This window comes from Anabrus simplex, chromosome 2, assembly GCF_040414725.1.
Source record: "Anabrus simplex isolate iqAnaSimp1 chromosome 2, ASM4041472v1, whole genome shotgun sequence".
Lineage (NCBI taxonomy): Eukaryota > Metazoa > Arthropoda > Insecta > Orthoptera > Tettigoniidae > Anabrus > Anabrus simplex.
Genome location: NC_090266.1, coordinates 872,170,037 through 872,186,358, shown reverse-complemented (window position 1 = coordinate 872,186,358; position 16,322 = coordinate 872,170,037). Strand labels below are relative to the sequence as shown.

Here is a 16,322-nt window from a genome sequence, read left to right as displayed (position 1 = left end):
TAGTGAAATGTAGTTGAATGATTTTTATGAGGATACTCTTATCTTAAAACTGAAAATGTTACAGACGTGAAAACTGATATTTGGAATCTCCTTTAAAAATAAGGAAACATGTATTTTTGTTTTCGGAAAATACATTTAGATGGGGGTAGGGGAAGGACTGATCAAGGCGTTGAATTCTTTTTATGGGAATACTTATGTATATCTCAAAAACTGAATATGTTACAGATGTGGGAATAGGTATTTGGAATCCCCTTTAATAATACAGAAACATGTATTTATTTTTTGACTTGAGAGAAGACTGTTTCTCGCATGTACAGTTCTATGTCGCATGGTCGTCTTAGCCCTAAAAGGTAATACCACAAACATGGTTTACAAGGAATATCTGGGGTAAATGAAACTCAATTTTTGGGTGAGTTTTATACTTTAGGAATTTTCAGATATTGTCTTAGTACAATTCCGAGGAGCGGTTACTCTGATCAAATTACAAAATCCACGCGAGCGAAGCCGCGGGTAATTGCTGGTGAGTATATAAACACACTCATCCAAGTATTTAATTTAATTAAAATGAATTATTGAAATTTCCTTCCCATGTATTTTTAAATTCACAGAACACATTAATTTAATTTGGTTGATTTTTTATAATATTTCATATTCCCATGAAAGAGATCAAAGGATGGCCAAGAAATGCAGGTGTAGGGACTGTGAGTGTTAGTAGGTATTAAGGAGTATGAGGGAAGTGTTCGAAAGTTTGAGGGAGATAATTAGGCTTCTATCACAGGAGTAGATCTCCCTCAAACAATGTACAGTATATGGTAGTTATACAAGTGGGAGTGGAAAGAAGGGGAGAATCTGGGGAAGACAGTTGGGTTAATGATTTAAGGGGAAAAAAATGAGGGCCAACGGGTCTACTCAGGGGCAGTGTTCAGGAAAGGTATCAGTGAGGAATCGATATGAGCCACAGCAGGCAGAACAGCAGAGGGAAGATGAGAAACAGGGAAGTGTTACAGAGGAGGGGTAGGAAAGAGGAAAGGGAAAATCAGGAAAGGGAAACGTAGAGTAGAGGATAGAAAAGAGAAGTGGAATAAGATCATCAGAGGGAGAAAAGGTAGAGAAAGTTGGTTCTACATCTGTCAGGAAAGATAAGGGAGACCAGGAAGGGAAGGGATCTAATGAGTCTCAGGTCATGGTGAAATGAAATGGCGTATGACTTTTAGTGCCGGGAGTGTCCGAAGACAAGTTCGGCTCGCCAGGTGCAGGTCTTTCTATTCGACACCCGCAGGTGACCTGCGCGTCGTGATGAGGATGAAATGATGATGAAGACAGCACATACACCCAGTCCCCGTGCCATTGGAATTAACCAATTAAGGTTAAAATCCCCGACTCGGCCGGGAATCGAACCCGGGACCCTCTGAACCGAAGGCCAGTACGCTGACCGTTCAGCCAACGAGTCGGACTCAGGTCATGGTGAACTCCTCTGATAACCACGTGGGGAAATTGTGTGGAGGAAAATAAAATAAAGTAGAGTGTTATACAGAAATTGGGTTAAGGTAGATGTTGAAGAAAGTTGAAGAGAAGAAGGAGGATACGTTTAACGAGGTATTTTTTCACATTGGTACCAACAACGTAAGGAAAGCAGGATAGGTACCAGCATAGGTGAGGATCTGTGGGATATGGTTAATGCAGCGCAGGAGAAGTTGAAGGGAGCTGAAATTGTAATCAGTGGGATACTGTGTGGAAGATATGCTGACTGGAGGGTGATCGTGGATTTTAAATGAGACAATGGAGTGGATCTCTGGGAAATTGGGAGTGGGATTTGTAGGTCATAAAGGGCGGGTGGGAGATAGGGTTCTGCTCTCAGACGCCCTTCACTTGAGCCACAGTGCCATGTGTAAGTTAGGAGGTTTGTTTAGAATGATTATAGAGAAGTACATTCGGGGAAACAGGGATGGACTAGGAAATGGCGATGAGAGTACAGGGAGCTGAAAGTCAAGTAAAGATAACAAATTTGTTAGTGTTAAACTGCAGAAGTATTGTAAACAAAAGGACCAAAATAAGTAATTTAATGGATATGTAAATCTATCAGATATTGTAATTCGAATGCAACCGTGGCTGAAAAGTGCTATTATGAATGCAGAAAGTTTTTCTTCAAACTGGAGTGTTTATCGTAGAGACAGGATAGATTCAATAAGAGAGAAACTATTCATACCGGTGAAAGAAAATTGTGTAAGCCATAAGAAAGTTAAACGCGGCCCCGTGGTGAAGGGGTAGCGTGCCTATCTCTCGCCCAGGGGCCCTGGTTCGATTCTCGGCCAGGTCAGGGATTTTTCTTTTGACCTGAGGGCTGGTTCGAGGTCCACTCAGCCTACATGATTAGAATTGAGGAGCTATCTGACGGTGAGATGGCGGCCCCGGTCTCGAAAGCCCAGGATAACGGCCGAGAGGATGCGTCGTGCTGACCACACGTCCCCTCGTAATCTGCAGGCCTTCGGGCTGAGCATCGGTCGCTGGGCAGGCCAAGGCCCTTTCAAGGGCGTTAAGTGCCGTGGGTTATTTTAGTAAGAAAGTTAAGGACGAGAAATAAGAAATCCTAGGTGTAAGGCTCATTTCTAAAGAGAATAGACAATTTGATATTTTTACAGTTGTCAGACCTGGAAAAGGTGGTGTTGACGCTGATGCGGAATTATTTGATACAGTACGATAATCAATTATGTGGGGAACAACAGAGAAAGGAACGTTCTTGTAATGGGCGATCTCAGTTTGCCAAATGTTAACTGGGAAAGTAATGTGAATGACATAAATCATGAACAAAAAATTGACAAATAAGTTAATATGGATCAGAAAGTGATGGAACCAACTAGAGGGAAGAATATGATATGGATTTTGATTCCACAGGGAACTTGAAATATTTGTCCTGAATGAGTAACTTCAGAATTCCAATATAATTGGTCTATGATTGGAAATTATAAATTATACATTTTCCAACCATGGACCAATTATATAATAATAATGCTATTTGCTTTACGTCCCACTAACTAATTTTACGGTCTTCGGAGACGCCGAGGGGCCGGAATTTAGTCCCGCAGGAGTTCTTTTACGTGCCAGTAAATCTACCGACACGAGGCTGTCGTATTTGAGCACCTTCAAATACCACCGGACTGAGCCAGGATCGAACCTGCCAAGTTGGGGTTAGAAGGCCAGCGCCTTAACCGTCTGAGCCACTCAGCGCCAATTACATCGGAGAGAGAAGAATATTCTGGATGTGGTGCTGATAAAACCACATGATGTCTGTAAAGAAACTGAAGTGAGATATGGTGTATGTGACCACAAAACTGTGTTTGTTGTAGATAAAAATAAATGTGATACAAAAGAAGGTTGTAAATGTGGAATTATTAGGCAGTACCATATGATTTCCGGCTATTGGTGAACACATGAATGATTATAATCACTCATTCACTTCCATCGAAAAGGATTTAGATATCCTACACATAGCCAAAAAGGGAACCTTAATAAACATTCTAGAAAATATTCGTAAAAACTTAGATCAGACATTCAATCCCATTCATAATCTTAATGAAATTCAAGAAAAAAAACCGTTCTGCTTGATTTAATAACTGAAATAGATCTGAATCGACAAAGAAACAAGCGCTCCGCAACACGCAATACAGGTTCGGTTTCCTCCATCAACTCACTACCCCTCCACTCATCTGCTGCTTCCCCTAGCGATCGCAATCTCTGAGCTGTCCCCAGTCAGTACGTAGGCCAATATCAACCCGTCTTGAACCATACACGCAGTCCGGCTCCATGGCTAAATGGTTAGCGTGCTGGCCTTTGGTCACAGGGGTCCCGGGTTCGATTCCCAGCAGAGTCGGGAATTTTAACCATAATTGGTTAATTTCGCTGGCACGGGGACTGGGTGTATGTGTCGTCTTCATCATCATTTCATCCTCATCACGACACGCAGATCGCCTACGGGCGTCAAATCGAAAGACCTGCATCAGGCGAGCCGAACTTGTCCTCGGACACTCCCGGCACTGAAAGCCATACCCCATTTCATTTCATTTACCATACACACAGGGGGCTGGAAGAAAGACGGAGTGAGTAATGTTATTTCATCATTTTCATCCACTAAACTTATTCATGAAAACGTTTTCGTTCTCACACTTGACTTCCTGATTTTTACTTCAGATTCCTGGTTAACATTGTCATGCTTTGCTCTGGAATTGAAAACAACAGGAAAACTTTATGATTTTTTGAATACAGACCCACAGTGTTCCAAGGAACTCTTCCAGTTAACCCATTTTTCTTCGTAACATGCACCCACTTCGTTCAAACAAGTTTTTCATCTCAAGACAACAAGACTGAAGAACGACAAACGTTTTAAAATATCGAGTTTTATAATATCTGTGTAATTTTTGTCTTGTTATTTCTATACCACTGTTCTATATGTATATCTTGTTTCTCAGTAATCATTAAGCTGAAGATGACTTCTAGTAAGTGCGAAACACGTCCTTCTATAATGTCCTTTAGATAAACCATTTGAATGGTAACAGCTTTGTACTGAATAGACGGAAAAAAAATTCGTAATCCATTCTAAGAATTATCCTTACGGTAAGCGGCAAAAATTATCGCATATTAACAGAAGAGAAGAAGAGGGAAAATGAATTGTTGTCTTAAACACCAAAATTAGACTCGTTTTTTCCACAGGATGCAAACTATAACTCAAACGACTTCCTCAGACGCAATTAACGAAAATAAAAATAAAAGTAACGGTACAGAAAACCTTGATGAGTGTATGCCCAGTTTTAGTTGAATTTCCATTTGTTCTGCTGTGAAAACTGTAAGTGAAAATTGTGAAGTCAATCTGTTACCAAGTCAAATCAAGCAATTGCCCTTATTTTTGGGTTATGAAAGATGTTAAGGACTACTATGCTAAGAAATGTGCAATGAAACAGGGTCAGGACCATTTCTATAATTTTATGCGGATATACCCAGACAGTTTGCGATTCCTGACAAAAGCGCTGTTTCAATGAAAGCTTTTAAATGGAGGCATTATGAAACATGAATATTTGGTTTATTCCTACAGCCAAGGATCTGTTTAGAGGGACATTCCAATTTGTAAGAACTGGTCTCAATGAGTGAAAGCACGGATATCAGCAGGTACTGGAACATGAGGATTTCCACTCTCATCGTGACTGTGTGCTAAGACAGGGTAGTGAATTATGCAGAGTTGACACCCATCAGCTCTCTGAGTTGTTCGAAGAATAACGTTGTTGCACCTCGAGACGCAATTATGTGACAATGTTGAGGGGAGAAATACTGACCCACAGTGCAAGTATCAATTAGAACGAAAATTTGTTGATATAGTTTATGCAATATTGAATTTTATAAGACAGAACGTTTCTGGTGAGAGTTCTAAGCTGAAATATTATCACATAGCGGTTTTTCTAGATGCAATGACAAGAAGTTAGATATTGGAAATATTGTACTCCAGAGAGTAAATCCTGTATCAAAAAGCTGTCCTCTCGTGGGTTAGTATTCCAGAGTGTAGATGTAGGAATGGAAACTTTCTAATGGATCTAGAACTTATAGGTGAATTTGATGCATTCTTAAAAGGTCACACAGCCGAATGTAGAAAACCCAGAAAAGGGCAGAATTGATATTTATCATTTGGGACCTTTGAGGAACCCATTCAGATTATGACAAAAACTGTAATCACCGAAATAGTAAGAGCAGTGAAGGAATCCAAATATTATTAAATTTTTGTGCATTCTACATCTGACATCACACACAATGAACAATTAGGCTTTATTCTCAGAAATGGGAATAAACAGGGGTCTCCCAAAGAATGTTTTTTAAAGTTCATGAAAATTCCCAGACATACCAGAGGATAGCTGGCTAATTCTGTAATTACTTTTCTCTCATTTCACGGTCTAGACATAAGCAACTGCATGGGGCCAAACCGATGATAATGCCACCAGTATATCTGGCACATATTCCGGCCTGCAAGCAAGAACCTAAGAGGGCCAATCCATTAGCATTTTTCATACCGTTTCCAACTCACTTCCTCAATTTAGAGGGAACAAGTGCTGCAACATTGCAAATTGACTATGTTCTTTTTTGAATTACCAATACTGAAAAAACTGTATAAACTCTTTTCAACTGGAAAGTGTTAAAGCCCTTGCATCTAAGAAATGCATGTAAGAGTTTAAACAGTAATTTTGAAGCTATTATTAAAGCTCCAAAATGTATAAAATGATAAAAATTAGAAATCAGTCACTCAAGATGATGTAAAATGAATTTTGGACAAAACAACCTGAACTCTTCGTAGATACTTATGTCTGCAGAGTAGGGTAATGTTCTGGAAAGATTCAATGCTGTCAGTGAAAAATTACTGTCAGAGGAAATGGATGTCGGTACAGTGGTGAACGTGATTTCCTGAATAAAATGAAATTATCATTTATTATCAATAGAAGTGTTGGTGAGAAAAATATTCAAAACATTCGACAAGTGGCAGAAGCAGAGGAATATAGCCTCAAACAAATTGAGAAGCACACGAGATTCTTAGATGAAAAGTCTAAATCAGAAACTGAACCAGGAAATGAAAATAATAATGATCTAAATTGTATCCTAGAGAGCAGTTAAATAGAAATATTTGAAAAACTGTCAACAGAGAAAAACATGAATAACCGAATACAATGAATTTTTATCAAACCACACAGGAATTGATCGTGATGAAATTCACAAATCAGCTGAAAAACTACAACAGATTTACCAGTCAGATATCGAAGAAGCATGTGGTACATAATGCAATCATCTGAAATCCTTTCTCTTAGAATGAAGAAAAAAATAGTCATTGCCATTTCTATTTATTTAATTTTTACGTTGCACCGACACAGATAGGTCTTATAGCGACGAAGGGATAGGAAAGGGCTAGGAGTGGGAAGAAAGCGGCCGTGGCCTTAATGAAGGTACAGCCGCATCATTTGCCTGGTGTGAAAATGATTGTGATTCCCAAACAAACTTCAGATAGCAAATAAACCTTCAGGACTTATAGTGAATGTGTAGGCTATATAGCTTTGAAGATCTACTTATCAGCTGAAAGGTCCTTCTCAGCACTTATAAGGGTTACAAACTATTTACGTTCATCTCAAACCCAAAACCGCTTGTTGTTAATAATAATAATAATAATAATAATAGTATATTATAATATATTATTATTATTATCATCATCATCATCATCATCATCATCTGTTTACCCTCCAGGTTCGGTTTTTCCCTCGGACACAGCGAGGGATCCCACCTCTACCGCCCCAAGGGCAGTGTCCTGGAGCTTCAGACTCTTGGTCGGGGGATACAACTGGGGAGAATGACCAGTACCTCGCCCAGGCGGCCTCACCTGCTATGCTGAACAGGGGCCTTGTGGAGGGATGGGAAGATTGGAAGGGATAGGCAAGGAAGAGGGAAGGAAGCGGCCGTGGCCTTAAGTTAGGTACCATCCCGGCATTCGCCTGGAGGAGAAGTGGGAAACCACGGAAAACCACTTCTAGGATGGCTGAGGTGGGAATCGAACCCACCTCTACTCAGTTGACCTCCCGAGGCTGAGTGGACCCCGTTCCAGCCCTCGTACCACTTTTCAAATTTCGTGGCAGAGCCGGGAATCGAACCCGGACCTCCGGGGGTGGCAGCTAATCACGCTAACCACTACACCACAGAGGCGGCTATTATTATTATTATTATTATTATTATTATTATTATTATTATTATTATTATTATTATTATTATTATTATTATTATTATTATTATTATTATTCGGCATCAGATATGTGTGGTCTGCCATGGTGGTTAACCAGTTGAGTCCCATTGGTCGAAACAATTTTTCACAATCAGAATATTTTTTGCTAGTGGCTTTACGTCGCACCGACACAGATAGGTCTTATGGCGACGATTGGATAGGAAAAGCTTAGGAGTTGGAAGGAAGCGGCCGTGGCCTTAATTAAGGTACAGTCCCAGCATTTTCCTGGTGTGAAAAGGGGGAAACCACGGAAAACCATCTTCAGAGCTGCCGACAGTGGGATTCGAACCCACTATCTCCCGGGTGCAAGCTCACAGCCGCGCGTTCCTAACCGCACGGCCAACTCGCCCGGTAATCAGAATATTGGCCGACATGTTAGGAGAGGTGGTGGTATACATTTCTTAATCACTAGATTGGGTGCCAAAAGCCTGGATTCAATTCCAAACCTCTCCACCGTGCTCATATGGAGTGAGGGCACATGACGCTGTTGATGGCGATTCGTCCGTCGATTGGGAACGTTCGTATGCCTTGAGCAGACCCCTTGGTGTTATTCAACAGGATTAGGCTATGTGCCGGCACCGGGTTTCATCCTCTCCCTTCCTAATATCATATATCACGTGTTTCATTTCATTTTATTAACTCCTCTGATGAGGCTGCCGTCAGGAAGGGCATCCGGACGTAAACATTTGCTACAAAGGTTCATATCACTTCATAGCCCACCTCATAGAGCAACGGGGCAAAGGTTGGACATAAATACAATATTTGATACTTTCCGTTGGAGGCATTCTTCTGTCTTACTTTATTCATTAGTCCGGCTCCATGGCTAAATTGTTAGCGTGCTGGCCTTTGGTCACAGGGGTCCCAGGTTCGATTCCCGACAGAGTCGGGAATTTTAACCATCATTGGTTAATTTCACTGGCACGGGGACTGGGTGTATGTGTCGTCTTCTTCATCATTTCATCCTCATTGCAACGCGTAGGTCGCCTACGGGAGTCAAATCAAAAGACCTGCAGCTGGCGAGCCAAACATGTCCTCGGACACTCCCGGCACTAAAAGCCATACGCCATTTCATTTTTATTTTACTTTATTTATTACATAAAAATAATAGTAATTGTGTCCGGCTCCATGGATAAATGGTTATCGTGCTGGCCTTTGGCCACAGGAGTCCCGGGTTCGATTCCCGGCGGGGTCGGGAATTTCAACCATAACTGGTTAATTTCGCTGACACGGGGGCTGGGTGTATGTGTCGTCTTCATCATCATTTCATCCTCATCACGACGTGCAGGTCGCCTACGGGAGTCAAATCAAAAGACTTGCATCTGATGAGCCGAACTTGTCCTTGGACACTCCCGGCACTAAAAGCCATACGCCATTTCAATAGTAATTGCAATTTTGGCTCATAAACTTTAAGGAAAGCGGGGCGTGCAAAATTATGAAGGTAAGAAGCCTTTTGTTGTAACTATTTTATTTGTCAAAATTACGTACGTTTTACATTGCTCTTACTTTTCGACATAAGTCCCCATCCTATCTTCACACTTTTGCCACCGGATGGGCAATTTCTTTATCCCATCTTCAAAGAAGGTAGCCGGGTGTATCTGAAGCCAATTGTGCATAAACTGTTTCACCACCTCGTTGGTCGTGAAACGCTCTCCACCAAAAGCGCCCTTCAGCGCCCCATACATGTGGAAATCACACGATGAAAAGTCCGGACTATAGGGTGGACGTGGCAGGACAGTCCAGTGCATTTGTGCGCATATTTGCTGGATTAGTCTTGCGGTGTGGGGTCTGGCGTTGGCATGAAGGTGCAGTACAGATCTGATTGGGATGCCGCGCCTTTTTGACTTGTAGGGAACGCGAACCTGACGAAGAAGATTGAAATATTTGGCCGCAGTAATGGTACGACGTGCCTCGAGGAAATGAACCAGCAGTACACCTCTGTAGTCGCAGAAGACCGTGGCCAAGACCTTGCCTGCAGACAACCGTGTCTTGGCCTCTCGCCGCGCCTCTGCCACTCTGTACTGGCCCTCTTTGACGTGGGAGTGAAATGGTGAACCCAAGTCTGATCACAAGTGACAATTCGTCTCAAAAAGGCGTCACCTTCCTCCTCGTGCTCTGTCAGAAGCTTGCGAGAAATTGCAAGCCGTGCGTGCAGCCTTCTGCTATTCATTCAGCAGCCTCGGGACCCAACGAGCTGACACTTTTCGGAATCTCAGGTTCTTCTGGATGATTGTCAGAACATGTCCATGGCTGATCTGAAGCATAGTTGTTCTCATATCAACTTCAATAAGCTCTCGAACAGCCGCAATATTCTGCGTTGTAATGCTGAGCGGGGGGGTTTGTTTTCAACTTTCTCACGTTCGTCCTAGAGTTCATTACACCAGTATTTTACCCGGGCCCATGAGAGGGTTCTGGCCCTGAACTGTGCATATAACCAGTGACGAATTTCAGCAGCTTTTACATTTTTTTCCGACGACAAATTTGATGATGATGCATTGCGCAACATCCGGGTATAACTCTCACTCATCGTGAGAGCAACTGAATACAGCATGGACGAGACCTCCAGAGCTATGATGCACAGCCCAGAGACCCCTCCTTGCGTGCGCTAACGGCCTCGAACCCCATGCAGCCAAAGAGGCGCCAAAATAAAATAAAAGGCTCGTTTATATTTGACTTACCCATGTCTTTGGGCGCAGAGATGTTGTAGTAGTTAAATTCGGCCCTGTGAGTGACTGAAAACAGACTTCGACAATGTTGTGAGATGGGCAGCAGACAATGGTGTGAAAATCATATTTTATGTTTCACCAAGAGGAAAAGGCCTCTCAGTTTTAATTATTGTATAGACGGGGTGATATTACCTCATGAGGATCACTTAAGTATCTAGGTGTTAATATAAAGAAAGATCTTCATTTGATAAGCAAGTAACGGGATTACAAATAAAGGTTAAAGATCTCTTCATATGTTTATGGGAGTATTTAGGAGTATGTAGTAAGGTTATAAAAGAGAGGGCATATAAGTCACGAGTAGGACCACAATAAGAGTATGGTTCCAGTGTATTGGACCTTCACCAGCATTAATTGATTCGAGAACTGTAAGAGATCCAAAGGAAAGTAGCATGATTTGTTCTGGGTGATTTCTGACAAAAGAGTAGAGTTACAAAAATGTTACAAACCTTGGGCCTGGAAGACTTGGGAATAAAGAGACCAGCTGTTTGACTTAGGGCCGGTTCTACCATCTGCTGGTAAAGTGGCTGGCAGCTGCCCGGGAGGTAAACTACCTGGAGGTGTAAATCGGCTGGTACTTTGGCTTGCGTCCAACCACATCCGCGCAAGCGCTAGGTAGCTACCCGGAGCTAGACACCGATATACAAAGTTGGCTAGACTGTTTTTCAGCGATTTCTCGCTTTCGAGTGTGGTGCTATCTATCGTCAGATGCATGAAACCCATTTCGATTGTCTTATTTCCCTGTGCTTGCGTCTGCTGATTATCACCAAAAAGCCTAATAAGGGGAGTCTTAAGAGTTATGGACAACGATTCATGTCAAGCTTTCGTGATTTTAATCTATGATCTTCAATATCAATAGCTAATTGGGATTAAAATCTCGAGATTGCATTTTCTTACGCCAGTTATAACCTGCCATGCAAGGCAGCGTTTTTGAAAAGTATTCTCGTAGTAGATTGGTCAAGTCGCTCGCTCCGTAATAGAAGGTACGCAGGTTTTCATCGTATTTCTAATTTACATTTTAAAGTGTATTTTCGTTCCCTGCCGTTGTTCTTAACTCTCTTTTATGCGCTTCCATATACGTATACACACACACATCTTCTTTACGGATTTATTGCCTTTGAGTATTCTATATATGCAGGCTTCTGTGAATTGATTAAGGTATCTCCGCGATGCTCTATTTGCAACTAGTTCTGTGACCTCGTTTATTTCCAGATGCTTCCACTTATTGATAAAGCATTTCATTTTAATTTTTAACTTTATGAGGATAAAGTTGGAAGGTACTGTAAATGTAAAGAACTAATCGGGATAAATATCCATTCATAGGAAGAGGAATTCGGGAATGGAATAGTTTCTAATTTCTTCGAAATAATTTACAAGCCTATGTAAACAACTAATAGGGAATCTGCTACCTGGGCGACAGTCCTATATGCTATTAATCATAACATCACTTGCTATAGGTAGCATACATATGAAGCAATTTTCCTAGTAGACATAATATTGTGATAAGAACGTATGAAAAGAGGCACACAGATTAACACAACGCTAATAATGGAAATAAAAAAGATTCGTCATAATAAAGACTCGAACCTCCACACTTCGTATTATGAAGCGCACGTGGTAACCACTACGCCACGAAAACGCTTGGGTTAGGTAGGATACATACAGTAATATATATCCCGTGTCCGAAAACTGAAAAAGTAGAAAATTAAAGCCCATTTGAAATGATTTCCAAATAGATTTTGATTTTACATCCTTTTAGAGTTTCTTTACGAAAGCTTGACGTATAAAAAGTGTTCCCTGCGCTACCGATGCGAGAGGCTGGTGTGACCGTTGCAACTAAAGGGAAGCATTAATGTTCAAAATCCTGCAATACAATATCGATCACTGTTACAGTATACTGTTTTTTTCAGTATACTAAGCTATTTTGAGTTGCATATCACCAGAAATACAGCTAATAATGTTCAGCTCTCAGAACTTGCCCGGCAGGTAAAGTCTTATCGGGCCCTCGAAGTGGCCGAGAAATTACGCGCCGGGTAACGACGATTTATGCTGCCGATAGCGCTACCTGGGAGTGGTCGGACGGAAACATCCTTTTACGCGGAGGGCAAATTACGCGCTACTTTACCAATAGGTGGTAGAACCGGCCCTAAGCGGGATGTTCTGAGCTGTCAGTGGCGAGATGGCATGGAATGACATTAATAGTTGAATAACGTTGAGTGGTGTTTTTGAAAGCAGAAAAGATCATAATATGAAGATAATATTGGAATTCAAGAGGGCAAATTGGCGCAAATATTTGCTTGATTCGAGAAGGGGTTGAAATAATTTACCTAAAGAGATGTTTGATAAATGTCCAATACCTTTGATATTATTTAAGAAAGAAGGCAGCCGTTAATGCAATTCAATGATGATTGATTGATTGATTGATTGATTGATTGATTGATTGATTGATTGATTGATTGATTGATTGATTGATTGATTGATTGATTGATTGATTGATTGATTGATTGATTGATTGATTGATTGATTGATTGATTGATTGATTGATTGATTGATTGATTGATTGATTGATTGATTGATTGATTGATTGATTGATTGAGTTAACACGAGTTAAACTAAGTTAATGATACATGTATGCTGTGTTTAAAAGGGATGAAATATGAATAATGTATTTTGAGTTCAAAAAGGAGGATAATTTATTTTTCCTCATTTTGCAACATTCCAAGTTCATCCACTGGTTACAAACTCATCATGAATTTCCAAAAATGATAAGTTGGAGATACCTGGTGCAGACAGTAGGGGAACTGGAATTGCACAATATTTGTTTGCAATGCAAAGGCACACTGGCTTTAGCCTTCTGGCCTTCATGCTTAGAAGCCATACTTTTCATTTTGACAAAGACATACATCTTCTTCCTCCTCCCCACCATCACTCAGTTTTGTTATGCTAGCCATCGCTGGTTGTAAATTTTAATTCAATTTTATCGCAGTAAAATTTGTAACTGATCAGAGTGGAAGTATCAGAGCATAATGCGGAGTTACTTCGGCCTTGAACTATTAAATAAACAACTCAAGCAATAAGGCTGAGGATATCTTCATGATGTGACACTACATGTGGCTAGGCAGTAGTTGTCTTGGCAACCCAAAGTTTGAAATGAGCTTCATGTGCCATACATGTTTCAAATTACTAAATAAATGATACGAAATCCTACTCTTATCAGTTATATGTATACTATTTCATAATTATGTATAGTTTTAAATTAAATAATGCAGTATAATAACTGCCAAGTAAAGTGGTTCTAATAAATGTATGTATTCTTTTAAATTTCAGTATCAGCAAATGCCAGGATTTTGAGCATGAAGTGTTCTTGAGTCCAGAAGAAGAATTTACTCTCGTTCGCTGTGGTTACTATAAGAATCAAAAAAATAGAACGAAGAAGGAAGTTTATGCAAATACTCATGCAGTAGTTCCCATCAAACCAAGTGTGAAGTTCAAATTAAGAGCAACGAAACCAGGTGAAGATGATCAACATCTTAATGTGTTGTTGGTGGGGATAGACTCCATGTCCCGACTGAATTTATTTCGCACCATGCCACGAACAGTGGCTCATTTGAGACACACTGGCTGGGTAGATTTAAAAGGCTACAACAAAATGGGCGATAATACATTTCCAAATTTAAATTCAATTTTGACAGGACTCAGTGTAGAACAGTTGACAAAGATCTGTTGGCCAACTAAATCAAGCAAATTGGATGATTGTCCATTTATTTGGAAAGAGTTTCATAATAGAAGTTATGTTACTGCATATGCTGAGGATGAGCCTACGATGAGTACATTTAATTATCATAAGACAGGATTTGTACAGCCCCCAACTGATTATTATCTTAGGCCATACATGCTCGCTGCCATAAACAAATTACCAACAAAGAAGAGGAATAACCTTGATATTTGTTTAGGCCCCAGTTCGACAACAGATCATTTACTACGTTACGCAACAGATTTTGTGACAACCTTCAGGAATACTTTATATTTTGCTTTAATCTGGCTCAATAATTTTAGCCACAATAATCATAATACTCCTGCAGCAATGGACTTAAGAGTTCTTCAGTTCCTTAATGAACTAATTGATACAGGCGCTCTAAATACAACATTTATAGTGTTCTTCAGTGATCATGGAATGCGCTTTGGAAAGATCAGAGAAACATTTGTAGGGTGGCTTGAAGAACGACTTCCTTTCATTTATTTTTGGATTCCAGAATGGTTCAGGAAAAGATACCCTGAGTCATTCCAAAACTTGATAATGAACAGTGATAGACTTACGTCCCCTTATGACTTGCACGATACTTTAAGAGATGTCCTTGAAAAGTCTGAAAATTCTATTGTCAGTCTGTATCATAATGTAACCCCTGAATGTCCAAAGTGCAAAAGTCTATTTTCAGAAGTAATAGAAGACAGATCATGTGAGGATGCTGGTATAGCTCCCCATTGGTGTACGTGCACTCAATATGAGACGTTATCTGTGAAAAGTGAAACAGTTCAGGCCGCTGCCAGATATGTGCTGACAGAGATTCAGATGAAGCTAAAGAAGGCAGGAAATTCTAGTGATGAAGCAAAGTTATGTGCTGAATTACAAATGAGTCGTGTTATAAAAGCCCGTAGTAAAATTCATGGAGACAAGAAGGCAGCAGATCATGATGACTATGTTATCATGTTCGAAACTCTTCCAGGTGAAGGGCTATTTGAAGCTACAGTGAGGCACTGGCACGAAAGTAGCATAGAATTCAATATAATGGGCATAGTGAGTAGAATTAATTCATATGCTAGTCACAGTACTTGTGTAAAAGACGCAGAACTTAAGCTCTACTGTTACTGCTCGCCTACGTGATCTATATTTTCGTTTGTGTAATTATCAATTATTTCAAGTGGTTCTTACCAACAAACAGACAATATTATTCTGTAAACTACTTATCAACTGTGAAATTGTGGGTTAAATAGCCTATGTGTGTCATATGCAAATTGTTGATTTTGATGTTATAAATCGTAGATTGATAATGTGTAAATCAGAACCATGTGAAGTGATCCAACCATGAATGGTTGTTATCTATTCTTCTGTTCCTAGTTACATGTAGATACTATGAATGTATATATTTCAGTCTAAAGAACAATGAAAAAGATGGAAGTATTTCTATTTTCATTAACACATGAATTTTACCAAGATCTTTTTTCACTGTTCTTTACTGCAGAAGTTACCAAGGGTTTTTTCTTTCCCAAACAGTGTAATACTGTACTGACCATGTTGTAAATACAATATGTTGGACAAAATGTGGGCTGTAAAAAAGAAAATCATTTATTTATAAACACATGGAATTCCTTCCGTCATCAAGAATAAGTCGTTCCTTACTTCTGTAGTACAGGTATTAAGAACATTCCCAATAACCACTTCTAAAGCACGTGAAATAATAATTATAACAGTAATATTAAAGTTCAATATACTCTTTTTATGTAGTTGTATTTCATATACAGCATAATGAAACATGTTGTTAAATACATTGAAATTACCTCGCTAGAGCATTTTTCCCCGTATACTCACCATTGACATCATTTGACATAACATACCATACATATACCAACATACATGTTGCAGAAACATTAGACATACTGAAAGACGCGTTAGAAAACATTCGAATCCTTTATATCTAGAACTCCACAAGTGACATAAACAGAAGTTTCGGGAAATTAATAAACGCTGTTCAGTTCATTATCTTTGTTTTAATTGCTAAATTGCATCTAACGAGTTATATTAGTTCCTACAT

The 16,322-nt window shown here is 40.0% G+C and overlaps 1 protein-coding gene across 12 annotated transcripts in view; it reads left to right on the top strand.

The window, feature by feature from the left end:
* Positions 1-15,831, top strand: part of LOC136863154 (uncharacterized) — a 989,332-nt gene extending 973,501 nt beyond the window's left edge. For all 12 annotated transcript variants that reach the window (XM_067139498.2, XM_068225867.1, XM_068225869.1 and 9 more), the window contains one exon: positions 13,840-15,831. In XM_067139498.2, the coding sequence (XP_066995599.1) occupies positions 13,840-15,394 (1,555 nt within the window). In that variant the 3' untranslated portion in view covers positions 15,395-15,831. The remainder of the gene's footprint in view (positions 1-13,839) is intronic.
* The last annotated feature ends 491 nt before the right edge of the window (positions 15,832-16,322 follow it).